The sequence below is a fragment of the Pleurodeles waltl genome, chromosome 4_1, assembly GCF_031143425.1.
Source record: "Pleurodeles waltl isolate 20211129_DDA chromosome 4_1, aPleWal1.hap1.20221129, whole genome shotgun sequence".
Classification (NCBI taxonomy): Eukaryota; Metazoa; Chordata; class Amphibia; order Caudata; family Salamandridae; genus Pleurodeles; species Pleurodeles waltl.
The window spans coordinates 656,277,672-656,297,862 of record NC_090442.1 but is presented as its reverse complement, the minus strand read 5'-3'; the positions used below and the strand labels follow the sequence as shown (position 1 = coordinate 656,297,862).

At 40.1% G+C, this 20,191-nt stretch overlaps 1 protein-coding gene across 4 annotated transcripts in view; it reads right to left on the bottom strand.

Moving 5' to 3' along the window:
• CEP83 (centrosomal protein 83) overlaps positions 1-20,191 on the bottom strand; it is a 188,837-nt gene that overhangs the window by 71,889 nt on the left and 96,757 nt on the right. For all 4 annotated transcript variants that reach the window (XM_069229113.1, XM_069229114.1, XM_069229116.1 and 1 more), the window contains 3 exons: positions 14,161-14,310; positions 13,910-13,985; positions 11,681-11,838 (listed from right to left, as the gene is read on the bottom strand). In XM_069229113.1, coding sequence (XP_069085214.1) covers positions 11,681-11,838; positions 13,910-13,985; positions 14,161-14,310 — 384 coding nt within the window. The remainder of the gene's footprint in view (positions 1-11,680; positions 11,839-13,909; positions 13,986-14,160; positions 14,311-20,191) is intronic.

Here is a 20,191-nt window from a genome sequence, read left to right as displayed (position 1 = left end):
GCAGAGATCGATTGGTGGTTAGCACATAGGGATGCATGGAACAGTAGAGCCATCTTTGCAACAATTCCGGAGATGAATATAGAGTTGGATGCAAGTCGATGGGGCTGGAGGGCTCGTTGTGGTTCAGTCCAGACAGGAGGTCGGTGGTCTCCAGATGAGTTGAGCCTCCATATCAACTGTCTAGAACTACTAGCGGGGGCATTTGCAATTCGCTCCCTGTCTCCTTGTCAAGTGAAATGTTGCATTCTTCTTCGGCTGGACAACATTTCAGCTGTCCAGTATATAAACCATCTAGGAGGGACCAGATCTTGTGTTCTGGTGGAAATTGCGAAGGAGTTCTGGCAGTTTTTCCTGCAACATCACATTTCTGTGACTGCAGAATATATTCTGGGTTGGGCCAATCTGATTGCGGATTGGAACTCCCACTTCTTCAGGGATGGCAGCAATTGGAAAATCAATCCTCATGTTTTCCACAAGTTGAATCTTCTGTGGGGTCCTTGTTTGATAGATCTCTTTGCCTCGAGGCTCAAGGCTCATATGACCTGCTTTTTCAGTTGGAGACCAGACCCCTTGGCGTTGGGAATGGACACATTTCTGCAATCATGGGAGAAGAGGATTCTTTATGCGTTTCCTCCTTTTGCCATGATTCAGAGTACTCTTTCAGGTGAGGAGACAGAAGGCATAATTGATTTTGGTGGCACACATTTGGAAAGCGCAACCGTGGTTTCCAGTCGCGATGTCAATGTCATGTGCACATCCGACTGTGATCCCGTGGGATCCTCGACTGTTGCTGGACCCAGTGGGGTCTCCACATCCCCTGATCGCTTAAGGTGTGGAGAATTTCTGGAAAAGATGGCAAGTGCCTGGAGTTTCGGACGAGGCGCTGTTTTTTCTTGTCCCAATCTAGGGCACTTTCCACGCACAGGAGATATCAGTCTTCTTGGAAAAGATGGGTATGTTGGTGTGATGAACAATGTGTTGATCTCCTGGGGACATCTATTAGTAGGATTGTTAATTTCCTTTCCGAATTAGCCTCACAGGGTTTGGCTTACAGAACCATTATCAATTTTAGATCGGCAATCTTAGCGGGTCATCCCCATATAGAAGGGAAACCTGTGGGGGAACACCCATTAGTATGTAAACTTTTGCGTGGTATCAGGATGATTAAACCACCTCAATCCAGATATTCATCTCTTTGGGATGTGGATATAGTCTTACGGTTTTTGAAAGCTTGGTCGTGTAATGAAGATCTTTCACGCAAGCAACTCTTAGCGAAGTGATTTACTTTGTCTTCTGTCCTATCAGCAGGTGATGGATGTGCGTGCACTGGATCTAGAAGGTAGAGTATTTACTGGAGGAAGCTGGAACAGATGTTTCTATGTTTGAGGCACATTCAGTTAGAGGAGCTATGGCCTCTAAGGCGTTTTCTGCTGGTTCTCGTTTAGAGGACACTATGAGAGCGGCTGATTGGTCATCAGACTCAACATTTAAGATTTTTTATCATAAACCTATTGTTGATGTTGTGGATCAGCTTTGAACTAGCATAATCCGAAGCCTTCGGTCCTGACATAGAATAAAAAAGAAATCTAGCTTGCACGTCAAGAATTTTCAATTCTATTAAGGTCAAGAAGTCAATCAGGGTTCTTTCCAGATCACAAGCAGCAGACAAAGTCCTCTTCTGTAGGTCCATAAAGTGCTCTGAGGTGGACACCTTGCAGTGCACATTTATGGTAGACACCAGCTAGTGGGTGGAGGTGACTCGGCAGCACTCCCTAACTAATGGGGTAAAGGTTCCTGGGGGCAACTCTTCTCAATTTTCAGTAGTATATGTTTTCCTTAGTGCAAGTATGACAAAATCCTATATGTCAGGGCATTTTCATGATGGCGAAAGTCTTTGGCAACAATAAACTGCGGCTTTGAGGATTGGAGTGTATGTAGGAATGTCACAGGGAAATTACTAGTGTCTTCCAACATCTAACACTGAAATCCAGTTTGAAGCAGACCCTGGACTCACATGAAACCAGGATTCAGAAATCTAGTGAAACAAAGCAGGGTCTCTCAATTTCCACACCGGATATACACAATAATTGTTCTGTTGTCCTGACTGATCCCTTTCACAGCCTAAATAAATTGTATGTGAGCAGACAGATGTGCATTGCTAGATTTGATACTGTTGTGCCAACAACACAACCATAACTCCCCCTAAAAATACTATTGAGCTTAGAAGAGCCATCCATGCCCATTCACGTTGACCTGTCAATCAAGCTACCTATTATGTAGCTCCTATAAGGATTTTTACACCTTGTTCACACCTCATTCAGACCAAGTACAGGCTGGGCATTGCTGAAGAATTAATGCAACTTGGTCTCCACTTGCTTTAAGCAGAGCAATGGTAACTTTTTAAAAGTTACTTTTCCTTAATATTTATGATAATCTTACTTTACAATTGAATTGAATTTTAATAGCTATTAAAAGTAGTGGTTTAATTATTATTCTAGTTGGTCACATTCCCGAGATAAAGCATTAGTATTGTAATTTGTACTCTGGCTTTCTATCAAGGACAACTAGTTCTAACACAGAAAAAATAGTTTTCCTGTGCGTTATAACCGGAGGGGGCATAGTAATATTAATTTTCTACATGTCCTGGTTTTAAATACTATGCACCCTGCTTTGTGGGATACAAGTTGTGACTTACTAATATTTAAAAGCAAGAATTTAATCAGTCAAAAATGGGTTGAGAAGCTCATACTGCAGGTTTTTATACTCGGTGTGGTATTCCTATAGTCCAACACCCAGAACATATTGTTTAGGGTCAAGGACAACACATTTTCATGTTTATTCTGTCCTTGCAACAAGTAGGCCCAACCCCATGTAGCACAAACCCTTTTGCTGCCACTTTACAGTACCACATTATGGATCAGAGAAGGGCACTGTCTGCAGATTACCTAATATTTGTGTCCATATGTTAATGCTGTTCAAGCTTGTATTTATGGTTCATTGATATAAAGCCTTTATTAGGGTGAGCGCTCTAAGGAAATGTTGTAAACTTGGACTGCACTACTGAGAGTGGTTCCATTACAAATATGTGCACAGATGTTTGCAAAGTTCAACAATATGAAGCTACATATAATACTCCAAGAATGCTCTCTGATCAGATGCAAATATTTGAAGAAGCTTGAAAGCAAGTTGGATTATTTGCATTCAAAATAAAATGTTCATGAAAAAATGCAACTAGGAAATACATTTTGCTAAACTACTGTGAAATTTTAGGTAACATTTCTTTGAAGCATCATTTAGTAAAAAGTGGTGATGCATGCTAAAATATTCACAACTGAAAATCAGTGTAATCATTTTAAACAAGATTATGGGAAACACGAAAATAAACAAGCAGTAGCAAAGCCAATAGGTCTGACATTAGTGGTCAGCCTCTTGATTTTGTCAATGCGTGTCTTGTTTTGACATGGTTTCTGTAAAACGTTATTGTTGTCGGAGCTACTGGCCCCACACCAATATAACAAACATTGGCAAAAAGAAAACATATTTTCTGGCCTCAGAAAGCACCCATTGCTCAGTAACCCCTGACATTGAATAGAACTACTTTGTGTGCAGATATGCTGCTTGTAAAAGGGCAGAATCTGTCAATCACAGTGAAGCCAGTCAATAGATGGATGGATAGAGAGAGAGAATTTTAATAAGAACAACATTTCTTGGTTAATGTTAGACCGAATTAGGGACCTAATTCTTAAAGAAAGTCACAAAAGTGTACCAATGGTATATGCCCTTACACTAGTGCACATTTATGGCCTTCATTAATTCACAAGAATTTACAGAAGTAGGCCAGGAAATCGTACGCCTAGAAAATATTAGCGAACCGTATTTTAGCACAAGAAAATATGCATGCATAGATATGATCATGTGAGTACCTGTTTAGTACTTACAAGTTCACTTTCCTCCAACCAATTTTTTCCCCCAACCCGAGGAAGTTTTACTTCTGCCCTTGTCAGGAGTAAATTTCCAAAATTTCTCAGTATGGGGAAAAGATCAGAGAAGCTGGTGAAAATCCCTAAAAGATGCAAGTTAGTATGTTTGCACAGACTCAAAAGGGCATTTCATCCCTGGAACTGTTGTTCACTGTTACTTCGAGCCTGTGGAAAGGTGTCAAAAGAAGGAAATTACTAGTATTCAAGGCATACTATAGTATGTGCAATGGCAGAATTATAGGCACTATTATCAGAGCTCTTATTTGGTGAAATTGCTGCCATAATTTGTCACCGCACTAACTGGCACCACAGGGACAAGTGGATTTTTTTTTACATGACAACTAGATTTATGACGTAGCCTGTCCCATGGACAAGCAGATCTTTTATCTTCCACATCCTTGATACTGCAGTAATCAGGCTACACAGGGCAGGTAAGTAGTCATGCTTAAATTGCCACTGTACTGGATGGCACAATAGGTGCAGAAGTTCACAAGTGGCATTTAATTTCAAGGCACTGGGTGCATTTTCTCTCATGTCGAAAAGTGTGCGTTTTCTGCTTTTGGTTTCACAATAATATGTGCACAATAAATGCATATCTATATTATGTAGCGAAATAATCACAATCACATTTTCTATCTTGGTTCATTTGTCTCATTACATTTTTGCACATAAGCGAGCACAATGCATACTTTTTTCATGTATTGTACAAACACATCAGTGTAATTATTAGATGAAGCGATCTATGGCATTCCAAATGGAAAAGCTGTGAGAAACTTTAACAGTGTGAATAGAGTGAGTGAAAGAAAATTACTAAAAAATGTTGGGTTAACTCGGAGTTGACATGATTGCATTTAGAGATCAACCAATTGTGGTCCATAAATAATTGTTTTCTAAAGAAGGACGTCATTGATTTTCAATCCACTAATTGAGAAAGTCATGTGGGAGAGTTTGGCAAAGCCAGTATAGCATACTCGTGAACAGTCGCCAGACTTTGCAGTGGGGGTGGTTAATTTTTTTTTTGTAGTACACGTGAAATCTCTGTTACAAAATGTTTAATAATTTTTATGTTGTGGAAACGGTGGAATTTTTAACTGTTGTTGGGGTGATTGGAATTGCTGAACCAAACTAAAATAGGTTGGAGGCATTACTGAAGGTGGCAACAGCACTGAGCACGCACTCTTTAGACGCTCCTTGCAGCTGTATCTCGATGACTGGTCATTTGCCCAGGAGGCAACGAGACCGAACCTATCTGACCAAGTTATTTTGAATACTAATTCCTTGGACATGGCAAGGTGGCATATAAACGTTCAGTGAGGTATTAAATCCCCCTGGTTCAATGCTCATTTATTGACCTTGAAAAGGAAGGCAAGCGCCTGGAGAGAAGATGAAGAAAGTCCTACAACGAAGTCAGTAAATCCAGGTACAAGAGCGCCATTTGGCTCTATCATGCGGAAATATAAGCTTCTCCATCATCTTATTTTTCCTTAAAAATTGAGCACTCTTCCAATTCTCCTAAAGAAATCTCCCAGATCCTCAAACATATCACAGAGCCTAAATCAGCCGGTCCAACCCCAGAAGCATTTATAGAATATAGTAATAATTTCTTCTTCAAAAAGAATGTAATTGATATCTATTACTCCTTCCCTGACTGTCCAATCTTGGATGCCCTCCATCTAGAAAGCCCCATCCAAAGCACCCAGTAGGGAGTCTCACGGCCTTTCTGAATCTCACTGCGAGTCTTCTTACAGATCTTTTAAGGCCAATAAAATCAGGCTCCCTCTTGACCCAGCTCCCCTTCATATTCTTTGTCAAGGGTCTGACAGCATCACCCCTGTCTTGGCAGACTTGCTTAATCTTTCCCTTATTAGCAGGCAGGTTCCCCCCTACAATCGAAGCGTGCAGTGGTCAAACCACTTTTTACCTTAGGGGTCCTCCCGAAGTTCCACTTTTTTCAATGGCTGAAATTGTGTATTGATATGGGCTGTCATTGGTTTGTTGTGCTGTTGAAACTCAGCAGGTGAAGTCAATCTTCCCTGACCCCAGTTCATGTAATCACAGTCTTGTCCCATGTCTTCAGAAGGTAGGCTTATGGATGGCTAACTGTAGACTGAAGCTTAATGAAGACAAGCCAGAGGTTATGCTACTCAGTAAAAAATTTCAGCAACAGTGTCCCTGACTCGTATGTCGAATTGCCTGGACAGGCTCCCTTGGTCAAAAAGTGTGTTAAAGAGTCTAAGAATGTGGCTGGAATCCAGCCTTACAATGGATCACCAAGTCAAAAAACATGCTGCTGATTGTTTTGGTATCCTGCTAAGAAAAGCCCTAATTCTTCACTCTCTTTTAGCCAGGAGATTGATCGTCCAGGCTCTTACAATCTCACAAATGGACTATGGTAATGCCTTATACCTCATCTCACCTCAATAGGAGATCAAAAGCTGCAGGTCATCCAGAATGCAGCTGAGAGGCTTCTTATGAATCTCTGAAGACACCAATCTGCCAAAGAGGATCTGAAAGATTTACATTGGCTCCCGGTGGAGCAGCGAGTGCAATTTAAAAAGTCTTATGCATCTTGCACAGATCACTTCATAAGAAAGGCCCCCTGTTGCCAAGATGTTTAACCACCCCATATATTCCTGGTTGGTCTCTTAGATCCTCTTCAGCACATTTGCTAAAGGTTCCCAAGATTTGTAGGTTTCCCTGGGGAAGCCGTTCAATAGTCTGTCTGGAAATCCCGTCTATTTGAAGTACATTGGTTGACCCACAACCTTTCCTTTTGTAAGACCCTGAAAACATGGCTATCCTCTGGTGTAGCAATCTGGTAAACTATGATGATTGTTCTAGTCCTGGGAGACCTTTGTTTAGTCATGCACTCCACAAGAACTTTAGAACAGAATATAGAACTCCACTTTCAATGTTGTGAATCAAGGGTGCGCACACCATTAACTTCTAGGGCTTTTTGTTGATTCATGAAGGTTGTATGGCATTGGAGATATTTATTTTGTTATACTTAGTAGTCCTGTTTCCTTTGAAGTGTTGTTTCGATCTTTTGCTCTTTAGGGGTCCCCTCAAGACGGGGGCTATTAAGGACAATCTGAAAGGAACATGAGTATGTTTGTAAGAAACACAGATTGCCACTTGGTAGGGTGGCAGTGAGGAAGAGCTGGAGTACTCGTGGGTGTATAGTCTTGGCAGAGATGAGACCTGTGTGAAAAACAATAATGTACTATGAAGTATTTCATCAAACACATAGGGTATGTGAGTCTGATCACCTCATATGTGCTACACGTACCTCAGCATGTGAGGGAAGTATTTGATTCCTAAGAACTGAATATGGAGAAGAAATAAGAGGAGAAGAAGATCAGCCTATATGAGGTCGGGAGTGTCGTTAAGGCCTTTGAAGCCTCCCGAACGGGCTGAAAGCACAGAGCGGAGGCACACATATCTGACCCCAATGACGGAGAGAAAACAATCTAATAATGGAGTTGATGCCCGTGTGCGATATCACAGAGAGGAGGAGTCACTCGACCTTGTGATACAAAAGACTTCTTCTGAGAAAAACAACTTGCACAACTCTGGACCAAACACTATATGGCAGGAGTATGCAGAGCATGTGTATCTACAGCCATACATGCCATTGAACATGAATTTCTCTTTGAGGTCTGGAAATTTCAATCATTTAAACCAGTCCCGACGGTAGAAGCACAAAGAATTTGAGATCCAATTATGCAACGAATGGTCTGAATCTCTTCTGGTTTCATTCTGGAAACTAACTGAAACTATCTCAGTAATATATAGATTCAAATTAACTTTGTAACACTGCAACCTAATGTATGACACCTAGGCCCTCAAACTCGGCCCACCATCTGACCTCCTGTGCGGCCAGAACACTGTCGGCCCTAATACAAGCTTTTCGCTGGGCCGGCGGGCTGAAACAGCATTTTCCGCCAGCCTTGCGGGAAACAATGCTTAATATTGACGCCGGCTGTTAATCGAGCCACCAGCATTGTGGCCATTACTGTCCATGTTTTTTAAGTGCAGTAAACAAAAAAATGGAAAATACAATTCTTTGCCTTGTTTGATCGCAAGTCAAACTGACTGTTGCACTTCTCAGTCTGCGTGACAAATTACTTCTAAGGGACAAATACATAAACCATAATACAAAGTGGCAAATTACACAAAAACACAGATTATTTTTTTATTTAAAAAATTCATTTCATAAAAAAGGATGAATGGTTGTTAAAGTTAACTAATAAAGTATAAGCTATATGTAGCATTACAATAACTAAAATAAAATCCAAAGTTGGGATGACACCTTCATCTCATGAACCAACCATGACTGATTAGGTCAACCTTAACTTTTTGATTACTTTATCAGGAGCTAAATACATTTTGTTGTACAATTTTTTTTTTTTTCTTTTTGATTTGTGTCTGAAAGATTGTATAATGCCTTGAATAATTTTGATAAGTGGCACTGTAGAGCCTTGTTAAATGGTGGCTGTGTAGATACATATGATTGTTTTGTGCTGACATACACTGATAGTAGATGGCAATGATAAAGTGTGAATACAAGTTTGATTGTAGTTGTTCTGTATAGAACTGTGGCTTTGTTTGTATATGTCCATAACTGTTTAATCAATGTTTTAGTTGCTAAATTCTAATTGACAAGTATTTATCTCCCTTTATAAATACGCTATTCATTCAAAGGGCGTCCTTGCACTCACTAGGATTAATACTTAACAATGACAGTGACTGAATAGCCAACTTTTGATTTTCTGCCCGATGACTAAATATCTGGGTTTCTATCTGAGGTTAGGAAAGAGAGCAATCCAACATTTGGCAGAGAGGTAAAAAAAAAAAAACTATCTCCGATGCGGGCCAACTACAAATTAAGTGGAGGGGGAATGAAGCATTTGTGAAGGGAAGTAAGGAGTGATCGGAGTTTTGTCAAATGTGCCACTGTTTGCTAAGGTTATGTGAGAGATGTACATCAAGATCGCAAACCGGTTTAATGATAGGCCTATGCCACAGACTGTTTAAAAGCAACCTGGCAGCACTAAGCTGCAGTTTGTTCCTTAATGCTATAGGAAGTCCAACATGCAGAGAATTGCAGCAATTAAATCAAGACAAGATCACTGCCTGAATTACTCTTTGGCGTTGGGCAAGTGGTAACAAATGAAGAACTGTATGCAGAGTGATTGCAGATAAGAAAAGCCGCTGAAGCTGACTTTATTGCCTTGAGTCTGAAAGGCCAGCTTGCTTTCTAAAATCACCCCCAGTGTTCTAGCCGAGTCTACAGGGGTGGGTGAGAAAGGTGAATTTGGGATGTGTGGGAGGGTGGAGGGGATAAGTCTTAATTAAGGAGAACATTGAAAAAAGAGGACCAAGCAAAATCAGGTCCACCGAAATCAACACCTGTTTTATCTCCATTCAGTTTTAAAGAATTGGCTGACATAAACTGAGCAACATCGGACATACAGCTACTAAAATTCAGCTACCACTTATGTCCCCTCAAGAGAAAAAAAATAGTAAGCTGATTATCAATTAAACAACAAACGACTTCATGACAATCCCTTCTGGACACCATGGAAGAGGGGATTAGAAGAGGGGATTGGAAGAAGAGCCAAAGGCAGAGAAATAAAAAGATTGAGTTCTAGAAATCAAAAAAAGAAGTGCCACACCCAAGTACTTTCCGCTGAGTACTGGGCATGGCTAGGATGGAGTGGGACAGCATGCTGAATGCAGTGCTCAGGTCCAATAAAAATCAAAAGCTACGCTCATGCATAAGTCTAAAATTTTACGCAAGGACTCTGAGGCAGCTATCAAAGCAGTCTCTGTTCTGTTTAACACTCTGAATCCTAAATGGGAAGAGCCCAGTATGTTGTTAGCTGCAAAATAGTGGGAACATTGTCTACAGATCTCTCTTTCTAACATTTTACATGCAGTGGCAGTAGGGATATGGGCCTTAAACTGCGAATCATAAGAGTATCGGGGAAGTTTTTTTTTAAACGTTGTATTAATAGCGCTTGGTTCCAAATTCTAGGGATAATGGCAGAAGGAAAGTGTGACAAATATCCGCCAGGACAGGACTCACTTCTTTAGCTACTAAGTGGAGAATATGTGGAGGGCAAAGATCTAAGGGTGAATCTGGTTTGGTTGGTTGTTTCTGTAGCTTTGATGGAGAGCAGAAGAAAATGAGTTAAAGTTGCTAATTAGTTGATCTTTTCATCAAATTGAGTGAATACAAGAGAGATTTTCCATTTTATCAGGAAAGAAAAGAGAAAACGTATCACAGAGATTGAGAGGGAAAATAAAGGTCGACCGATGTGGAGTGTTGCATATAGAAAACACGTTGTGTCCTCAGTTTAGTTGGCAGAATGATTGCTACGAGCTTGCTTTAATTTCTTTTTATATTGTTTTAATATCACATAATGGCCAATCTTGTCTTGTAGTTTATAATTCCAACTCCACAATCCCTCTAAATTATTGTAAATCAGTTTGGCACAGGATAGTACTTTTGTATGTTAATGTCTTGGAGTACTTTGGTATACAGGTTTATCAGATGGGTATTGTGAAACACTTTATTTGTGTCTCTGTATACAAAACGTTGGTTGGTTTTTTGATGTTGAGTAGAAAGCTGTATTATGACGTTTATGTTGTGATTTCATGGGGAATTAATTTACATATAAAGATGGGGCAGTTTACATAATTCGGTAGGTTTATTAACATAGGATCTTGATTGTGTGAATGGATAAATGCACCATGCACAGTGCCAGGCAAGGGAAACCTGCTGTGGCCTGGGTTTATGGTGTTGATGCTCCACCAGCCCCAGAAACAAAGACTCAGATCTTTCAAGACCCCATCCCCTCCCCATTTTAACACTGCAAAGAACTGCAGTCATTGTTCTATTCTGTCACAGTCCCATAGAGCTATCTGAGTTTAGGACATTCACAGCTGAAGTTCAACATGGATCCTGTAACTAAAGATACTGCACTTCTCCCTCACCAACCAGAAGTCACACCTGGCGCCATGCCACTGCAACACTCTACTCCTCATATGAGGTGAACCTCCTGAACGAGGTGAGGATCTGACATTGCATTTTTACCATGACAGCTAGCCCAGCAGATAACCATTAGACAAATTTATACATGAATAAAAGAGCACACTGGGGGTAAAAAAAAGAAGAAGAAAAAAAAAAAAAACACACAGGAAGAACCCCAAAGGAATTCGGCCCTATTCCCAAAGCAGAATGTTGTGTGTTGTGCATTTTGTGGTCTGATGCAACATACTTTCTCACTGCTGGATAGATTTCCAGGTTTAAAAGCACCATAAAGCTCATCAAACGGCATGTCACATAAAACCAGTTTGAAGGAAAGAAGAAAGAAGGGCCTGCACCCACTAACATTGCCAGCACAATGTCCATAATGACCATGTAGGAATCAGAAGGATCAGACGCTGCAGGAGCTTGGAAACTAGAGCAACATTGCAGGATGATCACAGGATGTTTTCATCAATTTAACAGACCCAAAAAGTGCAAATTGGGGAAAATATTCTAATTCCTTTGGTTGTTTTGAAGTGGTCATTCTGCTCATCCTTAATGAAATATATTGAATATTAAAGATAATTTTCGTAAGGTAGATATACAACACATTTAAAACAGAATAATAATTTGGTGTGACTCTGTAAGAAGGATAAACACATACCTTTCTGCATCTTGTTGAACCTTTTCACTTTGAATTCTTGCATCTCGATTTTCCTGCTTCAACATATCCATCATTTCTCTCAGCTTCTGATTGATGTTCAGCAAGTTAGATTCAGACTCGGAAAGAGAAGCCACCTGAATCTGTAAGTCATTGATTTGCTGTGGATAGAAGATGTCAAAGTAATGTACAAATCAGCAGTTCGGGTAGTCAATAAATGATTCCATCAATATTGCTATGAAGTGAAACACATTTGCTGTTGCAAGACTGTAAGGGCCATATTTACTAAAGCATTTTCCCATAGAGACAGAATTGGTAAAATCCTTTGGTACATCTGGCCCTAAATGACTACCAGCCTTTTGAGACCAAGGAAAAATAATCAAATAAGCAACAAGCTATTTTTCAAGGGTTTTTTAATCCCTCAAATAAAGAAAGTCAGAGATTGAATACCAAAGCCACCAAGAACATTTCCATTTGCACAGAAAATGTAGAAAACGTCTAGCAATGCACATGTACTTTAGGAAATGTGAAATCTATCTACGAGTAAAGGTTCTGCATTGAAAACCCACAGCACAAATGGAGATTCACAATTATATTTTTATACAGGCTTTAAAGTAATATTCAAAACAAACTGTACATATAATACGCAACCAAATTAAGAACAAAGGATGGCACCTGTGGCATTACAAATGTGGACTAGGTGGCAGAATAAAGGTAAGCTAACAGAGTACTTTTTACATTCCGGAGATTTCAAAAGTGACACTACAGAGCAATAAAAAAATCAGGAGCTTCTCTGACCTGCTTTATTGTCTGCCTCTAAGCTGTCCACACTGACCAATTTTTTTGCCTTCAGTGTCATGAGCTATTGCTCAGTCAATGTGATAGTTAGCAGAGATACAGTAATGCTCTCAATAAAGTTAATTCCTCTGTGCCTCCTGAAGAACAGAGGCAATAATGACCAAGTACTGAACCACCTACTGCTCATGGGAATCAAGTGGCTATAGATACAGGCTGTTAGCGCATGATTAGGGCCAATGGCAAGTCACAAAGTCAAGGCAACCAAGATGTATTAGGGTTGACCATGAGAGTGACCATGTGACTCTTAAACAAGCAGGGAATTACCAGAGTTCCTAGCAGAGAAGGATTTGTCAGGTGTTGGGAAGTCACCCAGCGTTTAGTGTGGAGAGTAACGGATCACTAAATATTCTCCAGCATCCATTTTCTCATTCACTGTCACAACTTAAGTAATGATGAGCCAACTTTGTAATATTAGATGCAATCTTGACAATTTAATGTTACATATTCTTGGTTATCTGTTAAAGACACAGTCCTGGATCCCTACTTGTTTTAAACAGTGGAACTGGCATGTGTGTTAAGAAAAAATGAATATGCTAAAAACGTAAACCAGCTTATCTAAATCTACTGCTTAAGTTATGTTTAGTAAACTGATGGACAGGACATCAAATGTTAGAAAAAAATGTAGACACTTCCATTACATTCAACAATTTACAGCGACCACATATAAAGATTTGAGCCATGATATCTTTATAGAGATTCATTGTTTTGGGGAGATTATGTAGAAGCACACCACACCACAACACAAAGTGGTAAAAATCACAGAAACCCAAGCACTAAATAAAACACACACACAATTATAGACTTTCACTGGTTCATATCTAAGCACTTAAATGCATTGTTGAATCAGTCCAGCAACATCTGTTCCATGCAACAGTCTCATGCACAATCTAGAATGGACATCAATGTTGGGCCGTATGTGCTTTGCAGTTCACCACACCTGTAAGGTACTTGTGTTCAATATTCCTACAGACCGTAGTATCAAAAATATAACACTTGTTAAAAACTAATCTAGAAAAACAATACGAAGCAGTCAGTCAATAACAGATATTGTCAATTAAAACTTTCATTTGTGCAAAATTTACCAAACTAATGGCAAATGTACTGTCAACCTAGGAACAAAAAGGATGTAAATGGGTTTTGTTTCTGAAACACAAACAAAAAAATATTGGCAGACTGACCAGCATTGCCCACTTTCTCCAAATGGGTGTCACCTGCTGTGTCTGTGAAAGCACTTTCACAAACCTTCTGTGCTTAATTCCAAACGAATAGCTAGCTAAAGTTAGATCTCCTCTGCATCAGTAGTCTGGAAGTCAGTCCACAAAACTTTAAATGAGGCCCTAAATCTAAAAGCGCAAACAATCCAATCACACTCACCTGTTTAAGATCTTCATCCTCATTCCTCTCCTTTTCCAGCTGTTCAATGTATATAGTTTGTTGTTGAACTTTAGACCTACAAGATGTAAAGTGTACATCATTAGAAAGTGAATCCCGTAATTTTCACTTGCACATTACTGAATAGTTGTCAAGGAATGCTTTTGACAAACTCTTTCTACTATTATTGTGCCACACAAGACATATTGTTTACTTGGTCCTTTCTCAACATACTTGCTCCACAAACATCTAACCTGAGGGTCTGAAGTTCCTTTCTGGTATTCTCTTCAATATTCTGAGCAGAACGTATTTTTTCTTCCAGTTGGTTTATATCGGCCATCCTCATTGAGTCTCTTTCCAGTTTCTCTCGCTCCAAGACTGCTATTCTGTTTTCCAATTCTAATCTGAAATTACATAGTTTAATAGGATCAATGTTACTGCACGCTCACATTCTATACATTTTTACTTTAAAAAAACAAAGGTTACTGGGATGCTATAGTTAGGCTCACATTTTAAACATATGAAACCATAGAAATTCACCAGTTATAGTTACCTCAAGTAACTATAACTCATGCCCTAAGGTAACTAACTCATACCCTCGCCATGCGCAGTTTTTTCTCAAAAATGTTAGTGCAAATATTAAATTAATATTATTAATGATGTTATCAAAGATGTCATAAGTGCTGTAATTTAAGGGGTAATTAGCAGTGAATGACAAGGGTGCAATTTATAGTTATCCTAGGGCACAAGTTATACTATACAAAGTATAATTGTGAATTTCTATGGTTTTGTACGATTAAAATGTGAGCCTAACTATAACGTCCCTGTAACCTTTGCTTTTTTCAGTGAATTTCTATGTTTTTTTTTTTAACATATAGTAATTTTCAAAGTATAATTGTGAATTTCTATGGTTTTGTACGATTAAATGTGAGCCTAACTATAACGTCCCTGTAACCTTTGCTTTTTTCAGTGAATTTCTATGGTTTTTTTTTTAACATATAGTAATTTTCATTACTATATGTTAACCTTACCACCAAAGTACATGGACTTTGGCCTGCGCCAGGTCCTGAGTCCAATCCTCTAGAAGCACCCAACCTTGCACAATATACTCTGCCTTTGCCTGTGCGCAGCAGGGTTTGCCTGCAAGGTCAGGCATGCAGCCAGTCCCTGCTGCCGATTCTCTCCACCCCACACCCACCCCCAACAACCCAACCCTACTCTGCACATGGCCCTCTGGGTTTGAGAATAGGTGTAAGAAGGTGTATCTGGGGGTGAGAGTGGCTGTGAGAAACTCTGAGTGTGTGTGAATCAGTGGCTTAGTGGGTGTGTCAGTACAGGTCTATGAGTGGCTGCATAGGGTGTCAGTGGGTCTGTGAGTGGGTATGTGAGAGTTTGAGTGGGAGAATGACAGAGAGAGAGAGAGAGAGAGAGAGAGAGAGATGCAGATAGTTTTTAGACTTTGATGGATGATATACTTAGAATTAGATTTCTGCACAAATTGAAAGAAATGTATTTGTAAATTAAAAAACAGTAAGATCACCTTTCAGTATGAGCCTTAAAGATTTGTAGTTGAAAAATAAAAAAGAGAGAGAGAAACAAGTCTGGCTGGACTCGAACCCTCAAAGTGAGGTGTTAAGGTCTATGGCTTTCACACTTGAGCTATTATTTTTTTTAGTCTTTTTTTTCCCTTAGCCCTTTATGGGATGTCTGTGAACGCAGGGGTAAATCGCAGGGGAAGCTTCAAGGCTTCCCCTGCGATCCCTGACCAATTTGTTATTTTATTCATTTGGATATATGCCCTTTACGGGCTATGTGGGACCGTGGGGGGAGCCTCAAGGCCTCCCCTCCGGTCCCATTGCTTCAGCAGGCAGCTCCGTGCTTGCTGAAGCAAAGCTTTCATCTCTGTTCCCTGCATGTATACCTGTGTATAGAGAACAGAGATGAAAACAGGTCCTGCTGTCAAAAAGTGGAGTGTTTGCTGTGACTTGGCTGCAGCAGTCAAAGCTGCAGCCAAACCACAGCAAACAACTAAGCCCCGTGGGTGGGAATACCAGGACATAGCAGGAGCCAGCCCTGGGGGATGGCGGTCTCCAGGGCCATCAATGGCTCCTTGAAGTGCGGCGCCCGTCCTACAATTATAGTCCCAGGGAGGTAGTGGTCCCCAGGGCTTAAGGGGCTTAACTATTTTTTCATCTTTGACCTGGGGAGGTGGTGGTCCCTGGGGCAGGAGGCAGTCACCCCCCCCTTTTTATTTCATAGAGCATCAGACAGGTGTTGGTTCCGAGGGCAGCTGGGTGGGCCGGATGCCCCCCCTTATTTCTTTGATTGAAGCCCCATGGAAGTGGAGGTCCCAGGGGCTGTGGGGGAGGCCAAGAGGCACCCCCAACGCCACTGATTATTTTTGCCCCGGGGAGGCCAGGCTGCAACCCCTCATTACTATTAAAGAATGCCCCCAGGACCCTGCTCTTCATTTTTTTTTCCACCTGAACTGCTGCAGAGCAGGCAAAATAAATTTGTTCTGGGACTCAAATGCTGAGTCCCAAGATGGCTGCCAACACTTTCTGGTTGAAGTGTTGACAGCCAGTAAGATCTCAGGTGAGATCAGGAGGGGTCACGAAACCTTCACGTCCCTAAATATACAAACTTGTTTTCCTTTTAATTTCTCAAAAACTACTGAATGGATTTATATCAAAACAAAAAAGGGTAACTTTCTGGACCAGGTCCTACTTTTTTCTGCCAAATTTGGTATAATTCCATCCCGTAGTTTCAGCGCTATCGCTGTTCAATTTTCCCTATGGAAATATGCATGGGGAAAGTGTTTTGGGGACCACCCCTGGACTGATCACCCCAAAGCTTTCCACATAGCAGCTCAAGTGAGCATTGAAGTTTCTTGGAAAATTATGTGAAGATTCGTCAAGCGGAGCCAAAGTTATTAGCAAAACAAAAAACACTCTTTCTATAGAATCTTGGTCTCAATCTTGGACCGCCACATGGTAATATTATATATCATCCACATTGCCCCAAAATAGAAATGCACGTTCATTCAGGCACTTTATTTATTAAGGCTAAAATAAACCTGGTGAGTCCCTTGCCAACCATTTTCACCTGACCCGTTTAGTACTGTCATAGTCCTTGTTCACAGGTAATTGCTTTGTGCACCCTAACAAACTATTGCTGATTACTGATTGCTTTTCACAATGTCAATCTTGCCCTCCAGTGGGCCCCCAAGTGGGTTACTGGTGCATGATGGAATTAGTAGCCTACCGTGTCAATTCTTCCCTTCAGTAGCTTTGCAGTGCCAAAGTTTACTTAATTTTTTAGGTCTTTTGTCGCCCTCCAGTGGGACAGCCAATTTGTTTAAAATAACCCACTTTGGGGACCACCGATACATTTCTCTGCTCCTTTATATTTACAGTGATAGGAAAAACTTAAATCAAACTAAACATTGTCAGTAAGTATGCAATAAGAAAACGGTATTGTAACTCAAGTAAACATTTGATTTTACCCACGGAAGAGAGAACACCCAATCTCATAGTCCATAGACCTTAAAGAGTCCTGCGGTGTGGTTTAGTGCTCCTTCCTTACAACTCTTTTATAATGGTCAAATCATGTCCTTTATATGCCTTTCTACCCTTAATTGACACTATATGATGGTGGTGGGCAAACCAGTAAAGGCAAGAGCTAAGCTCGATCCAGATGCAGGGCTTTGGCTCAGCTCGAGCTTCTCTTGAATCCTCAAACCCAAAATAAGCCACACCTTCATGTAGCTTCGGTCTACCACTCATATTCTAACCTCATGTGCCAATAATTAAAACAAAGAATTATTTTAATGTAAACCGAAAGAAAGGGATACCAATCTAGTGGCTAAACTGTACAGTGTGAAACCAAAAAATGTCAAGTTTTTGGCTTCCTCGCTTGAACAAACTGTGATCCTAGACCATAGGTTTATTTCATTTTTCTCCTTATCACATACTAGAACATCTTGAAATATATGAGTTTACGATGTGTGTTGTACAGACCCCTCTCTTGTGCTCGAGTTAATAGCCCTTAATGCTATTCCACGTACAAAACAACCTAGGCCACACAGAGGGAGAACATCAGAACTAACTTAGTTCTTGGTTCACAAATTGCACCATAGTCAGGACAGGGGGATGCATGAATGTTTCTAAGTTCATGTTTGAAGACAATCACTTTTAATAAATGCCTCTCAATGCACTGATATAAAGTTATTTATCAAATTGAAATATTTCTGCACGTCAAATAAATAACTTTTTAATTTTAGTAGAGGTCTTATCCTATTTTTATATGTTTGTTGCAGGCCATCTTTAAGCAAATGTTTTTCTAAAAATAAGTGGTGCAGCACACCATCTGAGTTTTTCCTTTACTTCAGGTAATGTGTAGAGAAATGCTTTGCCATTTACCTTTTTTTCTGAATGTTAGTGCCAGGTAAACAGCAGCTCAGTGTTGCTGTTCACCAGGGAGTCGAATGTGAAGGTCGGGAAGGTCGAAAGCGACCGCTATGCCATACATTGAGTAGCTTTAGTTTATACAGTGCAGACATTAAAGTTGCCAAAACCAAGGTATATCCCTATCAGTGCTGTTCAGTGTGATGGAAGTTGATGCCTAAATCCCTTAAATATAGTTGAGTTAAATTAAAGAGCTCATGAAGAGTGAATAGTTATCAACTTAACTTCACTGGAAGAAATGCAACTGCTAAAATAGACCAAATTGAATAAAATGCATGGGGAAGGATAATGAGTCGTGATCAACTTGAAACCCAAAGTTGAAGGCTTTTGGCAAGTGCCAGTCATGTTTTGAGTGCTGCCACGTGGAGATAATTTTGCAGTCTCCCTAAGACCACTTTTGCGGAGCGTTGTAGGCAGCATTGCAACCAATACTTGAACATATACTAAAAAGTGGGTTCGCATCTGCCCTTTGCTCATGATTGGATGGCTTTGTCCATTCATGCTTCCTGCTCCTCATTAGACGGCTGGATATGGATGAACTTGAGATGGTTGGAACTCTAAAATGACTATCAGCAGAAAGGAGGTTTTGACTCAACTTTACTTTGCATTTAGTTAATATTATAAACAGAGCCGAGATAACCAGGGGACAAATCTGAAAGCAAAAGCAGAGCTCCCAATCTCCTTGCTGAAGTGATGGGCAACAATAAGGCTATCTTCCGAATTAAGATTGTATGTCTCGACGTACTCATTTTAAAAACAAGACCCTCAGAGAGACCAGAAAAACACACCATGAGAATTTTTTTCTAAAGGACTTATAAGTCTACCTACCAGTGTTAGAAAAATAAAGGCTTGGCCCAGGAATTATAGACAGGCCTCAGTGAGCAATGCAATATCATTTTACTGTTCCTACAGTCATACAACTACCCACAAGCACAACAGTAAACTAAAGGAAGCTTGCCACTTACAACTCTAGAGTGTTTAGAGATCAGTCACAATGCCATCTAGAAAATACCTAATGGAATATGATGCTTTTGTTGTGGGTCTCCGAGCTGCTAGAGGGATATCTAGTCTATTGAAGAGGAGCATTTTACTTTCACCTATGTTACACACCTTACTGTAGGCACCTGTAATTAAAGGATCTTTAGAAAACAACTACTTTATTCTAAGTAGAGGATACAAAATTAGCACCACAGAGGCAAAATGATTTTATTTTAGAAACAGAAAGGTCTTTAAGCATTTTAAGAAGCTAGACAGAGTGAGCTTGTTTCAGACATCCAAATAAGTATCAAAGGTGTGTCCCAAAACTGATGACTGTTGCAGACCTTTCCACCACAAACATGGGTATGGAGCCACTGACTTATCACAATCGTTAGAATATGCCTTGAGTGCAGAATCGTAGTGCACAATATTTCTGAAAGATAAACTGGAGTCGATCAAGTCAGAGTAAGAGTACTGACGTAAGCTAATCTTACTTTCCAGATACACAGACTCAAAGTATGCAGACTTGGAAGCAGGAGAGCTGGGTGGAGTAGGACAGCTTTGTTGTTTTATCCACAAGATTGAAAATGAAGGTGAATACCTGAAATAAATTAAGCTCAGATTTTAAATTAATCTGCAGCAATCAAGGTTTTTCAATATCTTTTGAATTATTATTGCAATGGCAGGAAATATATAATGAAGGATTAATGAATATTCCAAAAACAGTTATTAATTCTTTCACAGTGAACTTGACTATAGAACAGCAGTTCCATTTAACGTTGGGATGAAGCACTAGCTCACCTCATTTCTGGGACGAGATCCTACTAGCCGATCTGCCAAT